Below are 19,337 nucleotides of genomic sequence, written 5' to 3'. Positions count from 1 at the left end.
CAGAGTCACTGTCTCTAGGAAAGGGCTTCACCAGCTCCTGTCTGCGTCAGGCCCTCTCTAGGATAACAGCCCTCATGGTGGTCTCATGCTTGGGCAGTTGGGATCTCCCCTTTGCTTCTTGCTCACTGACCATGTACAATATCAAAGCCAATTTCTCCACTCTGACCTCCCCAAGCCATCAGAAAAACAGCAGGAGGAATCAGGGAGGAAACCCAAGCACCAGACGTTTCAAATCACCTTCTGTACAATACAACACAGCAACCGAGCAAAGAATGGAAATGGATGCTCCCCTGACGTCAGAAGCAGCAGCATTGCAACATCTATCATGTTTTAGCTGTCAAGGATAATTAGCAAAAACGAATGAAGCCTCGTGCTTTTAATACAGCACAGAAGTAGGAAACAAAATACAAAAACGATTTCTTGCTGATAACTAATGAATTTAAGAGAACCAATATTTGAACATGTGGTTATCTTCTCTTAGTCCTTTTCTGCTTCCTCCTCCTGGATTCAAAGAGCCTCCTGCTTAAGTCAGTGCAGCATGCTGACCCTGCTCTATGCTTAAGTTTAAAGAACAGGAAGAGAGAGGTTCCTGAGAGGGTTCATTCTTTAAGGGGGGAAAAACGTCTTTCCTGGGGCTGGAGGAATGGCTCAGTGAGTAAGAGCACATACTGCTCTTGCAGAGGACCAGAGTTCAGTTCCCAGCTCACAAGTTTGCCCTCTTACAACTGCCTATAACTTCAGTTCCAGAGGATCTGACACCCTCTTCTGGTCTCTGTAGCACCGGCATGCACATGTCCCCCGCCCCATATATAACATGTAATTTAACATGTAATAAATGATGTTTTCCCAGATTGCTGTATTACTGCAGGAAACTTTGTGATCAATTATAATAAACAGAGTTTAACCTGAGTAATGAGGTTTGGCCCAACAGAACTTTCGGAGTGAGTAGCCCATGCATGCTGATAACTTTCTGGGACTGGCCATGTGATTTATAAAGACACCGCAAAAAAGATCTGTGCCAGGAGATAGGTCAGGCCGGGCCAGCTGGGCCCCCGTGGACCTTACCTTCGTTAGAATCCCATCTTCTCGGTGGTTCTTCTGTAGGACATGTTGAAGGGCTAGCTGAATTTTCTGTTGCAGTTTTTCTATTTTTACCTTTTCCTGCAGCCACGAGCGATCTAAACGTGAAAAAAGGAGACTCAGTGCCATTCCTTCAACACAGCATCAGACCCTTGTTCCTCCTGACCAAAACACTGCTTTCTGTGCTATAGTGTGTGTTTACAGACTCGCAGGCCAGTAAGGCCAGTTCTGCAGCATGGAAAGACAACTTCTGACACAGCATGCCAGGTTGTTAAATCTCCCCCTGCCCCTGGTCCTGGGAGGGAGGGCGGGTGCTCTTCTTCTTCCTCTGAAGGACAGCTACATTAGGGCCAATGACTGCCCAGGAACCCACTGTGCCCCGCCCTTTTTAGGTACTTCCTCTGCAGGCAGCATCCCGCCTGTCCTGCTGGCCTTCCTGGAAATGTAAAATTGCCTTTTAATCCGAGGCAACACAAACTGTCAACAGAATTTCAAATGACTTAAGGGTTGTTAATTTAGGAATGTCTTTGTGTGAGAATTCCAAGTAGAGGATAGTTCCCCAAGAGGCAGACCTGCAGGAACTCCAAGTAGGTTGGAGGCAGGATAGATTTGTGAATGGCAGTGTTTACACAGACTGGCGTCAAGAAGAGCAGCCCTGTTCTCTGAAATCCTTTGTCTTGGTATGTGGAGTACTTCTTAAAATTGTTATCTACATATCATGAGGGGTGTGTGTGTGTGTGTGTGTGTGTGTGTGTGTGTGTGTGTGTCCGTCCCCGTCCCCAAGAGTGTTTGAGAGAGGAATGCATGTGTACACACATTTGTAGAGGCCAGAGGAGGACATTAGGTGTCTTATTCTACCACCCTCCACTATATTCATTTGAGACAGGGTTTCTCACTGAACTTGGAGCTAGTCTGGCAGCTAGCAAATGCCGTCACTCTTCAGTCACCTTCCTAGTGCTGAGGTCACTCTTACTCGTGTGTGACTGTGCCCAACCATTTTTTTTTTAAAATGTGGGTGCTGAGATCTGAACTCAGGTCCCCATGTTTGTGTAGCAAGTGCCCTGACCCCCCTGAGCCATCTCCCCGGTCCCGTAGGTCTTTAGAAAAGAGCTGTATGTGTTGGCGTAGAGGGGGTATTCTCTGAGAAACTTTAAACTGAGTAAGGGTGGCAGCTGCTCTGGAAAGCCCCTCAAATACTGGGGAAGATGAAATCCTGGGCCTTGTGGAAACGTTCTTTACCTGGACACGCACGTCAGAGACCGCTGTATTTCTATTTGATTTTCTTACCTGCTGACATCAGTACAAACGCAGAAAATAATGCGATTTCATCTTCAGTCAGGTGCATAGAACACAAACTCTTCCCAAATTCAAACACAAAGCTAATGAAGTCTTCACAACCTATGATTAAAATAAAGCAAGTTTAGGATGTCGGCGGTTACCCTAGGAGAAGAATACAGAACAAGGTGAAGAGAGATGTGGAAGTTGGAGATGAGATGGGATAGTAAGAGTGTTTCTTAGTTGAGTAGTTTGAAGTACATCACCATCACTAACCTCCTGGTACCACCTTTATCATTGCCACCATCATCACAAAGCATTATCATCATCATCATCCATCACCATCAGCTTCATATCAGGACCACCCCCCCACCCCGCCACCACCATCATCACCTACAGTAAAGGGAGAGAACATTTGTCCTGTGATTTCTAGTCAGATAACTACTTGAACAACATTCTTAGCGTTTCCTCGGGTTTCAAAACAGCCCTGTGAGGGGCATGTTACTGTTAGCATTCCCATTTTAGGACTGAGGAAATGGAAACCTAACAGAGATAAGTAATATACCCGTGGTCGCAACACATTCAACTCCAGGTTGTCTGACTTCAGAACCCTCATTTTGAATGAACAGGATCTAATGCCCTATTGGCTGTGATACTCAGATCCATGGTGGTGGTGTGATTGTTGTAACTATTCATCAAATTGAAAACAATGTGAAAGTCCCCTAAAATAATAATTCAACTCACCTAAGACGAGTTGAGTTTTGTTTCTGTTATTCAGGTTTGCCCATTGGTTACTATTTGTAAGTGGCAGTGGGCTGTGCCGCACTTAGATAAACCTCCGGCCACTCAGGGTTAAAATAAGCCATTCAACGTTATCTTGGGTTCCCTTTGTCTCTCCTTAATGGCAACATTCTGATGATTTATATTACAGAAACTCAAAAGGACTTTTTATGATGCATATGCCATAGTTTTCTTTAGTTCTGTTGGACTTTTTTGATGTTTACATTTTCTTTTCATAAATGGTTACAGTATGAGAGGATGATGGACTTTTCCATTTTTGCTTCATTTTCCATATGAGTCATATCCTCTCCATTATTTGAACACTTTATTCATTGGAAATCTCATTTATTTGAACCTGGAAGGGGAACTGAAAGATCATGTACTAACTCACTCAGTGACCAACCTACAAAGAGTTTACATGTGATGCAGACAATAACTCACTCAATGACTAACCTACAAATGAACTTGAGTTTGCATATGATGTAGACAAAGGTACTTGCTGCGTGCAGACTGTTTTTATAGCAGATAGCTACATAGAGTAAAATAGGTGTATCACCCTTTAATTTGGGTTCCAAATAACCAGTTTCATTTTGTGCAACAAGAGCTTCCATCCAGACGCATCCTTGAACATGACCCCCATTTACAGAGACAGCAGCGTGAGATTTCCTTACCTAAGGATTTGAAGACATCGGGGCCAGCATACTTCCCATCAAAGTACACGGTGTTGTTCTGAGAGTCAAAGGCACGACACATCCTGATAAACACCACCTCTAGAGAGCCTGCATGGGGAAGACTTGCTTAGCATCAGTCCACTGATCCTAGTTCCTTCCTGAGCTGCTAACAACAGAAGCCTTCCTGAGACGGCACAGTGGCAGAGTGCAGGGCAGCCATGTGTTATCAGTCACACCAGCCCTCTGTCCAAGGGGCAGAAGAAATGAGGACCGACTCACATTGCGGTGCAGAGTTTTAAAGTCGCTTGGGAAACATTTATGCATAAAAACAGTCCAGCCTAGGAATGACTCTTTGAGCTCATAAACATCTTACCAACAACTCGGCATTAGGGCCTGAAGGGTGATGGTAAGATTTGGGGTGCAAATATTCCACAGGGTAACCTCCCTCCCAGGGGAGTAGGAAAATGGAATGCTTCTTGAACATCTTTTTAATAATATATGTGCACACACACCACATACATGAATAACTTGCTATGTGTGAGTGCTTTGCCTGCATGTATATGTGTGTACCATGTACACGCCTGGTGTCTGGAGGTCAGGAGACATCGGATTCCCTAGAACTGTAGTTATGGATGGTGGTGAGCCTCCATGTGGGTGCTGGGAATTGAACCTGGGTCCTCTGCAAAAGCAGCCAGTGCTTTTAAACACCGAGCCATCTCTCCAGCCCCGCTGAATGCATCTTTAAAATGTTTTTACAAAAAGGGTTCAGTCTCTGCTAAGCAAACCCTGAGCTATTATCCCTGGGAAAACGGCTCCGCCACCTTCCTTAGCAAGCATTTCCTTAACAAGCAGGTGAAAACAGGCTGGAAGTGACATCAGGACTCACTTGCAGAGCACATACCTGCTTTTAGAAGCACAATTTGATCATTTTGACACAGCTCCATAAACCCGTCAATGCGTTTGGCAAACTCCACCACATACTGGATAGCTTCTGTAATCTTGATGGCACACAGCTGCCACATCACCTCTCTCTGCTGTGAAGGAGGGAACATATCAACAGACGACGACGAGCTGGGACCCTAGTGCAGCTAGCTTCCCGCTCCCTAGTTTGTGAAAAGCTTTCTTTGGAAATGGGTTAAAAAAAGGTTATAGGATTAAAAATATAGTCTCTGTTATTTAGGTTATAAAAGCCTGCTTCCATATCCTTTCTGCCTCCTGAGGTTCCTAGCTTACTGTCTGAAGGCAACTGAATGGGGGTGGCGAAGTGGGGGAGCAGAAAGTCAGGGGTATTCCGAACATAGGGGACCAACAGCTAGACACAAGTCAGGAGAGTGATATACATGACTGCTGTAACTGTGGGCTCCACGGTAAGTGGAGGTTGTTTTGTTTTTTTTTTTTAATCGGTTCATTTATTTTAGGGAGTTTACCCGTACTTTACAGGGGGTGGAGAGAAGGAAAGGAGTGTCACATACATTTTTTTTTTTGTCTATACCTGCTGAGCTAGATGCTTGATGATACCCTTGTTTCATATGTTTATACAAGTTGTCTACTATTCAGAAATGACACCAAAACTCTTGAGGCTTCCCAGCCAGTAGGTATAAGCGGAGCTGAGGCCAAAGCCCCACTTCACAAGGCTTGCTGGCTCTCCTTTGTGGCTCGGGTGATGGGCTGACTTTGTACTCAGAGGCAGACTGAGTGAGCTGCTCTTCTTCGCACCCTCCCACTCATCACCGTGTCCTGGAGCTCTTGTTTTGCTCATCCGCTCTCCCACTACACCCTGCGGTTTAAGGTTATTTCCAACAGGATGATGGGGACCAAACCCTGGAGCTGAGTCGCCTGAGGACATGGTCCTCATGCTCTCACTGTGCAGCCGTAGCCACGGGATGATGGTTTTCTCTCCAGGAAGGGTGACGGGGAGGATATGCCTCCATCATCTCCATGGTCCTTTCCCAGCCTGACTTTCTACCACCCCTGGCAAAGGCCACCACAGTTCTTCCCAAAGGCAAATGGCTAATCGCCATTACCTTACCTTTGGCTCACCCTCCCATTTTTGCGGCCCATTGGTCAGTGTCATAGAGATAGCAAGCAGGGTCACCACCTGCCAAGCTCATTTTCAGTCCTGAACAGTTACACCCAACCTTCCAAAATCTCATTCTTCTTATTTTTGGAAGATTTTTAAGTGTCTGTCTGTCTGTTGTCTGTCCGGTCCTTCCCCAACGCCCCTCTTGCAGGCAAGCTTCCTGACTAGGTCTTGGGAATCAAACTCAGATCCTCTGGAAGAGTAGCAAGCGCTCTTAACCACTGGACCATCTCTCCAGTGTCCCCAGCCCCGTTCTTGTCCACAATCTCTAACCAACTCCTTGTTAACCTAGAAGCATGCAGCGTGGGGCTGATTATTTTACCAATTCTTAGCTCTCAAAGTCTTCTACCGTGGCATCAGGGCAAGTCCTAGCTCATGGAGACTTCTGGAAGCTGCCTGATCTAGTCTCCCACTGGCACAGAGGGACTTACAAAACACAATGAAATTTGTTCCAGCTGAACTTTCCCCCACTAGCATCTGAGGAAGACAACAAAGCTTTGAGCCTGTGATCAGCTCTGGAAGTCAGGTCCTTAGGCAGAGATTAGCGATCTGATGCAGGACAGTCTTGTCTGCCTTCGGTCTGTTTGCGCTCTTGAATGAATGCCTCCCTCCAGCCCCCTTCTCAACGTTGCCTGAGCGGGAAGAGAAGCTCCTCCGGCCCTACCTTGTTCTGATAGTTCTCGATCTCCTCCTGCAGGAAGGTCTGCCACGTTATCTGCTGCAGTTCTTCCCGCAAGTACTGGCAGGTTTCCAGGTGGGATTTGGATATGTTCTGCGCAAGGTGTTCTGGGGAGAAAACGGGAGGCCGCAACCGTGAACAGGCACCAGTGACTCTCCTGCTTGTCGTTTGCCCTCAAAAGCTACTCCTGAAAAGCGGTGTGCTGACAAGGTTTGGTTTCCCGAGTGGCGCTAAGCAAGCAAGCCGGAACTCTTCTGTATACGGACAGGGGGATGGAGAAGAGAGGCTTTGCAAAGCCAACAGTGACTGCATGGAGCGTATTAGATTCAGAGACCTTGATGACCTTGGCCTTGTCATAGGCTTTCCGCCAGTGCCTGGAGATGAACGTAGACTGATGGCCTTAGGGAAATGATTGACAGCCTCTTCCTGACTTTTTAGGATATCCTGACAAAAGTGGCTCTTGAAAAGCCAGGAAATTATGTGAATATGTGTGTGTGTGTGTGTGTGTGTGTGTGTGTGTGTGTGTGTGTGTGTGTGTGTATGTGTATAAACTTTATTTTTGCATGTGTACATGTATCGAGAGTCTGCCTCCATCACTCTCCTTCTCCACAGCTGTGCTTACATCATGCCCCGCTTTTTCTTTTTTTAAACATAGGTTCTTAGGGATTGAACTCAGGTCTTCATGCTGTAACGGCAATCACTTTATTGACTGAAACATCTCCTCAGCTTTCTCATGACAGCTGGCCATTACCTTTGGCTTTCTAGCAGACATCGGGACAAGCGTTGCTGAGGCAGGAACAGACTATGTATTAGTGTGGTGAAGAGAGCGACCCTCCCTGGACTGAGACGGTCTGGGTCCATGTATTTGCTTGCTACTTCTGAGCTGTATGGCCTTGGCAGGTCCTTTAACCTCCCTGTGCTTTGCTTTCCTTACAGCACTTGTTCACGGGGCTGCTATGAGAATGGAATGAATCGCAATTAGAACAGGGGAGCATCACATACGATGCTGTATAGTTGTCAGACTGTGTACCATGGCTTTGGTAATATTAAACATATGCCAAAGATATCCCTAGAATTGATCATCTCTGGACATGTGTTGACACACAGAAAAGATAATTCAGGACATCAGACAATAAAGCATGAGGTGAATCACACCGCAAGATAAAAGGTAGTCACTATCCGTGTAGGGAGAGTTCAGGGTTGGTTGACTAGAATTGCAGAATGCTTCCTAGAGAAGGAGGGATACCATGTTGGACCCCAAGAGATGGGTAGGGTTGGCAGGAGTGGTCAGTTGTGTTGGGAAGGAGATCAGTTCTGTAGAGAAGGGCCAGTGGATGAAAGAACACAGTGGCATTTGCCAGGGACAGACAGATTGGATGGTGTGACAGGGTTAAAGCAGACTTGGGTAGCTAGGGACCCATCTTCTGAAGGATCTTGGATGTTTAGGATTGAATTGGGAAATGATATAACAATAGGATCAAGCAGAACTCTGCCAGGAAAACTGAGGTACTGAAGACTGCATCTGGGGACAGGCAATTTTGTGCTTGGTATCTTGGGACCTAGAAAGGCTGGAGCAGAAGGACCAGGGTGGCAGCTGCTAAAATCGAGATCGGAGAGAGTGCGCGTGAAGCAGGATGGTAGTCAGTGTTAGGGAATGGAAGCATGACTCAAGTGTTTAAAAAGCTGGACATGACAGTACGGGTCTGCAACTTGAATTCTTGGGGTGGAGGCAGGAGTACGGCCATGCATTTGGGGCTAGCCTGTTGTGCATAGAAGGTTCTAGGCTAGCAGGTCTACATAGCAAAACCCTGTCTGAAAAAATGTATTGGAAAGAATTGACAGGAGTTTATGAACATCAAATCATACTGAAAAATAGCCACTTTCCCAGGATCTTGAGTCCACGGCAGGCAAGCCACTTAGGGTGACAAAGGACGCAAGGCAGGGGACAACAGCGGCAGAGCCTGCTTGCTTATAAACATGCTGCAGCTTCCTTCAGACAACAGGAGACATGCTTGTGTGAGAACGGCAAGTTCACCTAAATGCAATCCAAAACCAGAGTCTCCTTGGAGACGCAGAAACATAACAAACCCTAACAGCCCTGTCTGGCAACACACAGGTACCAGAGCAGCCTGGATAAACAGTTTTTTTTTTAAAAAAATGGAATGTAGAGCCGGGCGGTGGTGGTGCACGCCTTTAGTCCCAGCACTCTGGAGTCAGAGGCTGGTGGATCGAGGCCAGCCTGGGCTACAGAGTGAGTTCCAGGAAAGGTGCAAAGCTACACAGAGAAACCCTGTCTCAAACAAACAAACACAAACAAACAAACATGATTGTAAATAAAAGAAAGCACTTCAAGTGGACAGACCTGAGAAGCCAGCTCATAAGATAAAAAGAATGGGTGTTGGTTAGCAGAAAACTAATGCTCAGATAAAGAGGTCTCACTATGGAGAACAGTGTCTAGACTATAAACCAAGATTAGCATATTTTTTAAACAAGGAGGCTCAGGAGTCCTACAGGGCTCACCTCTGCTCTTCCTTATGTCTTTTCCTGTTAGTAAGGATGGGCAACATCTAGTTTCAGTTGATCCTAACAAATGTATGGTGCCATATGCCTGCAATCCCAGCACTTGGGAGGCTGGGACAGGAAGACTGCCATGAGTTCCCGGTCACAAGGGATATAGTGAGTTCTAGGGGTACGGAGTGAAGCCCTGTCTCAAATTTTATCCAGGGCTGGGGATGGAGCTCAGAGGCAGAGTGCTTGTTTGTCATGCTCACAACCCTAGGTTTGATCCCCAGCGTTTGCAAAATGGCTCATGGACACCTGGACCTAGGTGGGACTTTCACAACAGCCAATAGGAAGAGACAACGACAAACGCAGTGCACCCAGTGGGCCAGCAGGGGGCAGCAGCTACATTCTGACCAACTGTTTCTGATTCCAGTTTATAATGGATCTGACAGGGCTAATGTTTTTAAGGCACCTCACTATTTCTAAATGTCTCTTTCAGCAGAAGAGAGTCTAACCAGATCACATAAAAATCTAAGAAGTCAGTATGACTCTCAGACAAGGTAGGGGACAGTGAGGTCTGTTAGGAGTTAGGAGACAAACTTTCTGGGCAAAGCTCAGCAGGTGAGTGACTTTTCTTGCTTTGTGACACAGGTGAGTCCGTTTCCCTCCTCAACCCTGACCATGGCAGCACTGTCAGGGTCCCCAGGGTGTTCCAGCCGCTGCCCCTGGGCAGCACATGGCTGTGGAGAGCTGTGGATGCGGCCCAATGCAAAGTTGTGAGCTTACTTCAAAACAAAACTCGAAGGCAAGAAAATCTCCGTTTTTAACTTGAATTGTGCTGTGTGTATTATAACAGTTAAACCCCTCACATGGGAAGTCCTGACTTATAAGATTTTCTCTCAGACTCTTTGGGTAGGCTAGAACTTTAGGTACCATCTGGGCTGAATGCACCTCATTTTTACAGATGACATCAATAATTAAAATTTACATAGCACTTGCTGTGTGCAGACCCAAAGGATTTATATCTTTTCTGAATATATATTATATTTCTGAATACACACACACACACACACACACACACACACACACACACATATATACTATATATATTCAGAAGATGAAGGAAGGTGACAGCACTGTCCCCATTTCTTTGGCTAGGCACCTGAGCCAAAGTGGTTAAGTAACTTTTCCAAGGTGTTACAGCTGTTCAGGGGCAGAGCTCTGATGCAGATATCGTCTGGCTTCAGAGTGCGTGCTCACCTTTATACATACGGGAATGCACAAGGATAGTTGCTGCTTGTGGGCTGTGTGGCTCAGAGTGGCTTGTGCAACCAACAGCGAAGCTGGACCCACAACCCACAGCCGCTGACTTCTTGTCTCACTGTGTCTACTCAGGCAGCTCTTGCAACAAGGTGCTATCAGTTACTGTAACAAACCCTGTGAGCACTTTTATAAAACAAACCTTGGCTGGTTATCTGGAATGTGTGATTCAGGCACTAATTGAATGCCACGGGCAGGGTTTCCTAGCCAAGGATAAAGACCTGTTCTGCTCAAAATACCGTGGGTATAATTCTTAAAAGATGGGATTGGACTTAGGACATGTTCGTGTAGAACCTACTTTCTTCCTATTGCGTGATTGGCTTAAATTCTGATGACAAAGTCTAGCCTACCAGGAGGTCAAGAGCTTTTGTTAGAAAGGGCCACAGGCCGTAAGGCTGGGAAGGAAATCTCACAGCAGATGAGGTAGCTCGGAAGAGGGTTGAACCAGTCCTCGGCCACTTATGTGCTATGTTCAGCCACCTTGAACTACCCTGACATACAAGTGGGATAGAAAATATCCTCTCGGAAGAATTCTAATTTGGTTTTGAGTTTGGTTCTATTAGTCTATTCATCCTGGAAAATGCTATAACCATGACTCCCACATCCACTGGGAGGTGACCAGTATAGGTCTGTCCAGAGACTGGAGGGCACCAGCTCAGCCATTTTTAGCCCCATTCAGGTATTTCTGCTCTTTTAGCCAAAATACCATGTGCACCAGGTGGGGGAGGGGGGTGTAATGCTTTGACTCAGTTCTTTGGCTCTGTTTCAACACTGACTATCTGGCAGGCGAACAGGCAGGTTCACTGTCCCTCTGGTGGAGCGGCGGCAGGCCTGGGGTGAGTCAGGTTGCTTTGCGTGGGAACTTTGTTGGCTTTCAATCAAATCCTTATTCATTTTTGAAAATTTAATTTTCATTACAGTTTTGCTTCAGGCTCAGCCAACCAAGATTCCATGACCAAAAAAAAAAAAAAAAAAAAAAAAAAAGGAAAAGAAAAAGTTTTTTGTTCTAGTTTGGGGAAAAAAAATTAAAAAAAAAAAATCAAACCTACCTCTGCTCAGCATGACTTTTACTTCAGAGGTTTCTCTGCTAATCAAAAGAGCAGTGGTGCACCTTCAGTACTGTACAGTGGTTAAAAAGCAGGCTTAAATGCCCCGGCTCCCAAGGATTTAAATTTAGATCCAGAAAGAGATGCTTGTGTAAAAACTGTAAAGAACATTCAAGTTGTTCTATTTGGGGATTTTTAACTGGAAATATCAATTTTCACTTAAAAGGGATGTTTTATGGGGTACAGAGGTGGAGGCACCATCTAAAGAACACGGCCTCTGTGGCTGTGCACCGAGGACGTCTGTGCTCAAGTCAGAGCGGCTGGCTCTTTGCCACCCCGGGTCTCCCTCGGAGCGCGCTGGTCTCCGCAGCAGCTAATTGAAATACCCCAAAGGACTGTAATGACCCCGTGTAGAAACGCTGGCAATGGCAGATCATTCAACCACTGCGAAGGCTCTTATCAAAGTTCTTCTAATAATAGCACCGTATTTAAAAAAATTGATTAAATATAGCAGAGGGTGTTAGCATAACACACACGAAGGGAAAGTTTCCATTTGTCTGGCTATCAGTGTTTCTAGGTCATCATCTCCCAAGAGGAAAACAATAAGGAAGTGAGTGTTTGGTCGTTATTTTGGCAAAGTGAGCCCTATATAAAACCTTATCAGTTTGGTCACCAAAAAACTGATTGGTCCTCTTCAACACATTTTGGCAAGTTCAGAGCTACGTCACCTCAGGCACTTACAGTTCACACCAGCGCAGCAAAGCTTGGCTACCTGCGGGGCGCACCAGATGGGTCATTCCCCAACCGGTACCGGTTGGTTACTGGGGTTCACAAATATTGGTCCAATGTAATGAAAAAAAAATTAAATCTCCAAAAAAAGAGCTGACAAACTGATTTTTGTTATATGTGTTCAAGTCGAGCAGGGAGACTGTGTTAGAGAATGGCTAACAGACACACGGTACAGTTGGGGTCATGAGAGGAGCGAACTGTGGTGTGCTGCCCCACAGGAGGGCGGCTCCGAGAATGGTAATGTGGACTTCCCTTTGAAAAAGCTAGAAAGGAGGGTTCTGAATGCTCACTACAAATCAATGCTAAGTGTCCAAAGTCACAGATTTGCTAAATGCCCTTAGTCAATGATTACTCCATGTGAACATGTATTGAAATGCCACACTGTCCTTCATGATTATACATAGTTGTTAGGTGTCAGTTAAAAATGTAAAAATTTTAGCAACCAATTAAAAACTTTAAAATTACAAAAATATACCTATGGCTCAGATTAGGTTAGTGGACTTTGTGTATGTGTGTGACCTTAGGCATAAAGGAATACCTGGAGTCTAAGTGAATAACTCGTCTGAGTGGCCTTGCGCTGTGGGACACAGGCTGCTTACATACACCCTGACTAGTGCCTGAGCAAAACATTTACTGCAAACACCATAGGAACAATCACACAGCAAGGCTGGCCTCTGAATCAGCAGCAAAATTCCCCTCTGGAGGGGAAATCCCAGCCTTCAGAGGACAGTCTCTTGTACCCCTTTTACTTCACAGGGCAGGCCCAGAGCAACCAGAGGCAGCATGCACACCCGCCATTACCTAGTTCCGCCATGGATACAGTTGGGGAAGTCTCTCCATTGGTAAAGGAGCAGTAGGGAAAGAAGCCAGATGCTGGTGTGTAGTCACATATGGGTTCAGGTTTGATCCCATTGATGTCCAGTCCTGACTGGTCAGGGGAGGGCTGGATGTCCAGGTAGAAGCTGCTGACGGCAGAGTCGGCCTTGCTGCCCTCGGGGGTGTGCCCGTCCATGTAGGTGCTCAGGTCGTCATGCAGTTCCGTCAGCCCATTGGCTGAGATGTTGTAGGTGGGCGTCAGCGGCTCAGCCTCCCCAGGCTGCTGCTGGTGGTCTCGCTGCTGCTGCTGCATCCGGTGCTTCTGCACCTCAGCATATAGGCTGTCTCTCTGCTTCTTGGACATCCGGCCAAACTTGACAGCTGGAAGAGAGAGAGCAAAGTGTACCTTGAACCAGGCAGCCTTATTCTTTCCCAAGCTTTTGGGTTTCCAGAAAATCTCAGAGCAGGTCAGCACAAAAGCAGGTCACCCACAAAGCAAGAACAGGCTTCCTCACATGCCTCCAACATACATCCCAGGCAACCTTCTCTTTGTTTCGCTGCAGTCTTATACCCTTAGACTCACTGAGGATATAATGTTTTGTTCCCCCCCCCCCCACCCTTTTGAGACAGGGTCTCACTAAGTAGCCCAGACTGGCCTTGAACTGCTGAACATCCCGCCTCAGCCTCCTAAGTGTTGGGATTATAGGCATACTCCACCAAACCTGGCTCTGAAGTACAGTTTAATGGGTTTGTTCATTCTCTATCACATGGCCTGGCCTAGACCTGCCCCTTACTTTGCAGTGTTTGGACAGAGAGGCAGAGAGGTAAAGGCTTCCGGGGTATGCTGAGGCAGAAGCCTCATCCTTTACTAAGTGTTCTAGTCCGTACACAAGAATGAAGTTCTTCCTGCTCGAGCGGCTAGCTAGTTCTGGGGCTTTATGGGGAGGTTGTCGAGTATGCAGAATTGTATGTCTGAATCTGCCTGACTTAGGAGATCTCCTGGCCGCCATGGGCCTGTCTTTATTTTCTTGTTGGAGTTGGTTGGGGTCATCTGACTGTGTTGCCCAGGCTGGCCCTGAACTCCCAGGTGCAAGGGGGTCATTCTCTCTGCCTCCCAAGTAGTTAAGGCACACAGCCCTGGGTCTGAACTGGGTCCACCATGAAGTGATCCTTTGCAATCATTTAGCCTCAGGTAAAAAAGGACAGCGGAGGGCAGGCCTTGTAAGATCCCCGGGGATGGTCTGTGGCTGCAGCACTGGTGCTCAGGACCCGTCCTCCAGGTGAAAGGCGGCAGGGCTGTAGCGGCTCCCAGTTCACTACCTCAGGTGTTTGCTCCCGAGACACTCATCTAGGCAACAGGAAACCGTTTTCCTGGGTTGAATTCTCCCATGGAGGTTCCTCTTTTTTTTCCCTCCTCCTCCCTGCCTAGTTACTCTGCAGATGTAGCCTCTGCTGGAGGGACTTCACTCTCCTAAGTGATAGTAGTTTAACTGATTCCTGACTGGGGGGATGAACTCATTTATCCCACCACTGCCAGTGACATGGGGGCAGAAGGCAGGGGAGATGAAAATGAAATTGGGAGCCGAGAGCCCACTCCACTGACCAGCTGGTGGACTCTTCTCGCCAGGGGAGGATGTCCTGTCCTTCACACAGAGGAACAGACGAGAAGACCAACAACCTCGGAGCTTCTCCAGCTCAGGTGGGGCTGGACGCCAAACAGGCATATAATTTTATAAACCTCTGAATACATTTTCTTCCTCACAACAACCTACATGTAAGAAGCCATTCTGAAGGTTTTTAATTTGGGGAGGGGCAACGAATATTTTAGAACACCCCCATGGGTAAAACGTCTCTGACTCCGTAATTATGCTTTAGCTTTCGTCTTAATAAAATGACAGTTGTATCTAGTGAGGAGGGAAAAATGACCAGCACCCAAAGAAATGCATGTATAACTTTCAGTTTTAACTGACAAGCTGATAAGAGCCATACCTAACTGTCAGTTTAATGCTGTAGGAAGACGGACTTAGTGTGGGTTCTGAGTTGATGCCTGTCCCCAGTGGCATAAAGCTTGACCTCTCTAGTAGTGGGTAGACTTGCAGAATATGGAATGAAAATGAACTTGAGCCTGGGTGGCTCCACCGGGTCCTAAGAACATCTGATGGTGGGAAGGGCAGGCTGACTCTCCATCCAAGGAGATCTCTGGAGACAGTCAGCTAGTGTACTCGGAAAAGCCCTTAAAACGGACCTGCTGCATTTCCTGCCCAGGTCCATGCGTAACTGTCTTGAATCCTGCTGTTGGTTATTTGGTGCACTTAAGATCAGTTTCAGGGAGGATGCTGAGGTGCTCTGTAACTGGACACTGGCCCATTTCTAGTCCTTATGCCTTCTCTTAATGAAAAAGGACATCTGTCACTGAGCCTCGCTTTGCACTATTTTCACATGTTTGAAAGCGGCAAATGTTTGACTTTGACCCAGTTACCAGAAGAACTGTTTCCTGCCAAATGCCCGTAGACTTACCAGCGTTAAGTCTACTTCATTTGTCCTGGCTTGGGTTTCCTGCAGGAGGCGTGTTTCTGAAAGCCCTCAGATGACACATACCTGTCGTTTGTGAAATGTTGGCAATCTGAAGGTTTTCTCACTACAAGACACTACTCTGTATGTCTGTCCCCATCAGCTAGTCAGCTGACTGCAGGAAGTGCTGTGGATTGCAGAAAGCTGCCAGGGGGACCCGGGAAGACTGAGAGGGCTTCCCCTGATGGAGCAGTGCCCACGTTTCAGGAGTGCTTGCCCAGCCCCACGCATTTGCCCCACGCCGGCTCTGAGAGGCTCACCGTCTCGAGACATGCCCACGGCAAGGCATTTCTGCAGCCGACAGTGCTGGCAGCGGTTCCTGCTGGTTCGATCGATCAAACAGTTCTTCTGACGAGGACAGGAGTAGGTGGCATTGCTCTGCTGACTTCTCCTGAAAAAGCCCTGTGATTCAGTTGTAAATACGGAACAGGTTAGTGTCCGTTCCAGTGGGGATGCCAAAGGCCGTGGGCTAAGCACTGGGCACCATTAAATTAATATTTAATGGAGGGATAAGCTTGGAGCAGAATCGTCCAGGAGACCATTAATGAAATTAAAGTCGCTTCTTTTTCCTTGAGTAAAATTAACCCCCAGAGTCTAATCCTCTATCCCTTACACATGCAAAACTTCCTTAACTTCCACCCAGTTGACTGTGTAAAAGACACATGATCCGGCTGATCAAAAAACAAAACAAAACAAAAAAAAACTGTGCTTACTGGATGACACCAAATGATTTGCCTTTAACCTATCTCTAAAATACCTTTTTTTGGGGTGCATGTATGGAGGTGTACACACAAGTGTGTGTGTGTGCATGCACATGCGCGTATGCATGAGTGTGCTCGTGTGTGCTGTGGAGGCCAAAGGAGGGCATCAGATGTCCTGCTCTCGCTCTCTACTTTATTTGTTGAAACAGGGTCTCTCTGTACCTGGAAATAGACTGTCATGTCACAAGCCCTGGCAATCCTCCATTCTCTGTTCCCCACAGTCCCCATGGCTGTGCCTGGCTTTTTGTGTGAGTGTTGGGGATTCAAACTTAGGTTTTCATCCTTATGCAGCAAATGCTCTAACCCATGAAGTCTTCTATCTCCCCAGCCTCCAAAACACTTTTTGGTAAAGTATACATTTCTCCAGGCTGCCCAACATTAAGGAAAACGTGGCTGCACTCAGCGCGCTGCAGTCTGGGTGTGCTGTGGTGTTGGAGTTTTCTCTCTGCCACTCAAGTCTCGGGCCATTTAGGCATCTCTCACTCCCTAAGTCTGAACCTGTTGGTGAAACAGTTGGATGACACTTGGTTTGACTACTTTAAAATCAGTTGCACGGGGAATTCTCCATCCTCAGTGGTTGAGAATCAGCAGTGTTTAGAATCAAAGCCTTTAGGATTTGACAGGTCCGGCGTTGTGATCATGGGCTTTCTCATTTGTGTTGAGTGCTGTGTGGGAAATGAGAGGGTGTGCAAAGACATGAGGAAGCTGCTGACCTCAAGGATGCTGTTTTTGCTGTGTGTTTATTAACTTCCTGATTTTCAGTATTGGGACTGAAATGTGCAGGCTTTTCTTTAGTGATCTTTTAGCAGCAACCCACAGTATTTCCACTATCACTTTCTTGAAAATGTGTTCTAATCTGCTGTAGATTTCTTATGCAACACACGTGCTACTTAGAAGCATATTTCTTAACTTCCAGAGGCATTGGAGATGTATGCATATGCACTGCACATATATGTATACATGTATATCTATACATACATATGCGTGTGTATGTGTATGCATGCATATCTATATATTTTTTTCTTTCAATGGCATTGTAAGCTGGGCAAAAGACAGATGACTCCACCCAAGGGGACATTGACGGGTCAGGGAGTAAAGGAAGAATGGACCAGGTAATGTCAAAATAGTAGTGATATGCTTCTGCCAACAGATTTTTCCAGAGGCCAATTTGGCTACTATATTAGAATTGTTAAGAACAGAAACAAAATGTGCTTGTCCTGTAAGTCAGGAATCTTTTAAGGAATAAACATTAAAGGACCACCAGAGAAATGGTACAAAGATTCATCCAGAAGGAGGCTCTTGAGAGCACTAGCTGCCTAACATGACTGATGTGTTCTAGTACAGACTTACCCAATGGAGTTGGGTACCACTGAAAATCATGTTTCAGAAACAGTGTTAATATAAAAAGGTGATAAAATTGGCTAAAGAACTAAACCTAGGTAATCCAGTTTGCAAGTTCGAGAACATCACACATTTGATATAAAAAAATGAAGGAAAATTATGCCCCTAAATGGAAAGAATTGCTGGTTTTGGCTAGTAGGCCCATGAGTGACTCTAATTTTCTTCTTTTCTCTTTGCTTTCTGATTATTACTCTACATGTGGACAGGCGTGCAAGGCACTGGGAATCCACTGCCCCTGGCCTCATGTGCTGCTCGGGTGGTAACTGGGGTCTGTGTGGACCAAGTCATGTAAGTTAGACGCACGTTACCTTAGCTCTTTTAATCTGTTTGTAGCAAGGCCAGTGTCTTGGAAAGCAGTCCCTTGTCAAAATATTTAAAGTCCTGTGTGTGTGTGTGTGGTCCTTGGTAAAAAAGGAGTGAGAAAAAGTTTTCTTAAAAGCCAAGAAAACATATTTAAAAACATACCAAGAGGTCACCTGCAGGGGTGTTCATTTCAGTCTCTGTCTGAGCTGAGTGTTTACCGCCGTCCTAAGACTCAGCCACTGTCCACCCCCTCTTTATTTCTTTCATTTTATTTATTTGTATGAAGGGTAAAGGTACTAAAGCCTCTCGATGGTGTGACTTGCTCAAAATCCCACCTCCAGCATGACAGGAAGTCTGGTCAGGGATTTTCCAGGCTGCTTTCCAGAACACTCTCATCTCTTTTGTTTCCCCACTTCCACGATTTGTCAAAGAACCCCTCCCCCTCCCACCCCAGCCATTCTCATCGAGGCCCACCATTATATGAGTGTCCAAAGCCAAGGTATACACTGGTAAATTGACTCTGAAATCAACATTTCCCTTTAGATTTGTTCCTTGAGCTGGCCCAGGGCTGCCACTGCCCAAGCATCTTATCAAATCAGGGTCTACAACTGCCGCTGAGGTGGGGTAGGAGTCACGTGAGAAATGGGCCTCTGAAGTCCATCGTCTCCTTCCCTCTGCCCAGAAGTAGTCTGTCTCCTTTGGTTCACCTTACCTACCGCAGCCATATGGCGATCACTCGGGCTCATTCATAGAGTGAAGGGCAAAGAAACTCCGGGCAAGGTCTCAGAGTCACTCTCATTAAGGACGTCTGAGTAAATCGGCTCGTGGATTGATTACAAGGGTGATTGATGCAGTATTCTATGGATCTAGGGTTGGTGGCAGCAATCCTGGAGCTCACGACTGGCTTCCAAGCTGTCTGCTCAGATGTGGCAGCTGAGAAGGATTTGGGAGAGCAAGCCCTCACACACACCCCCTCTTCACCTCACATTTACTCTTCAGTTGAGTCTGTCAAGCACAGGCCTGCTCAGCAGCTGTGACAGGGCAGAGCTGAGAAGCAGGAAGAGGCCATTGTCTTGGGCGAAGACAACAGAGCCCTGTGCTCAAGAAGAAATATCCTCTTCCCTATGGGAGGGGTCCGGTGTAGCTTTCTAGGGAGAGTCTGAGGAGGCTGCAATGACTTAGCCAAACTGAACTTTGCGTTTTCAGAGAGATGAGTCCTTTGCTTCCCCGGTGTGTGTTACCTGTGCATACCCTGCTCATCAG

General features: G+C 46.5%; 1 protein-coding gene across 3 annotated transcripts in view; it reads right to left on the bottom strand.

Moving 5' to 3' along the window:
* Positions 1-19,337, bottom strand: part of Rora (RAR related orphan receptor A) — a 744,161-nt gene that overhangs the window by 10,255 nt on the left and 714,569 nt on the right. For all 3 annotated transcript variants that reach the window (XM_052713323.1, XM_052713341.1, XM_052713333.1), the window contains 7 exons: positions 15,870-16,011; positions 13,024-13,419; positions 6,551-6,672; positions 4,708-4,840; positions 3,807-3,914; positions 2,368-2,478; positions 1,066-1,178 (listed from right to left, as the gene is read on the bottom strand). In XM_052713323.1, coding sequence (XP_052569283.1) covers positions 1,066-1,178; positions 2,368-2,478; positions 3,807-3,914; positions 4,708-4,840; positions 6,551-6,672; positions 13,024-13,419; positions 15,870-16,011 — 1,125 coding nt within the window. The remainder of the gene's footprint in view (positions 1-1,065; positions 1,179-2,367; positions 2,479-3,806; positions 3,915-4,707; positions 4,841-6,550; positions 6,673-13,023; positions 13,420-15,869; positions 16,012-19,337) is intronic.

This window comes from Peromyscus californicus, unplaced genomic scaffold (assembly GCF_007827085.1).
Source record: "Peromyscus californicus insignis strain IS unplaced genomic scaffold, ASM782708v3 Scaffold_11__1_contigs__length_118956290, whole genome shotgun sequence".
NCBI lineage: Eukaryota > Metazoa > Chordata > Mammalia > Rodentia > Cricetidae > Peromyscus > Peromyscus californicus.
This window is presented reverse-complemented; position numbering and strand designations above follow the sequence as displayed.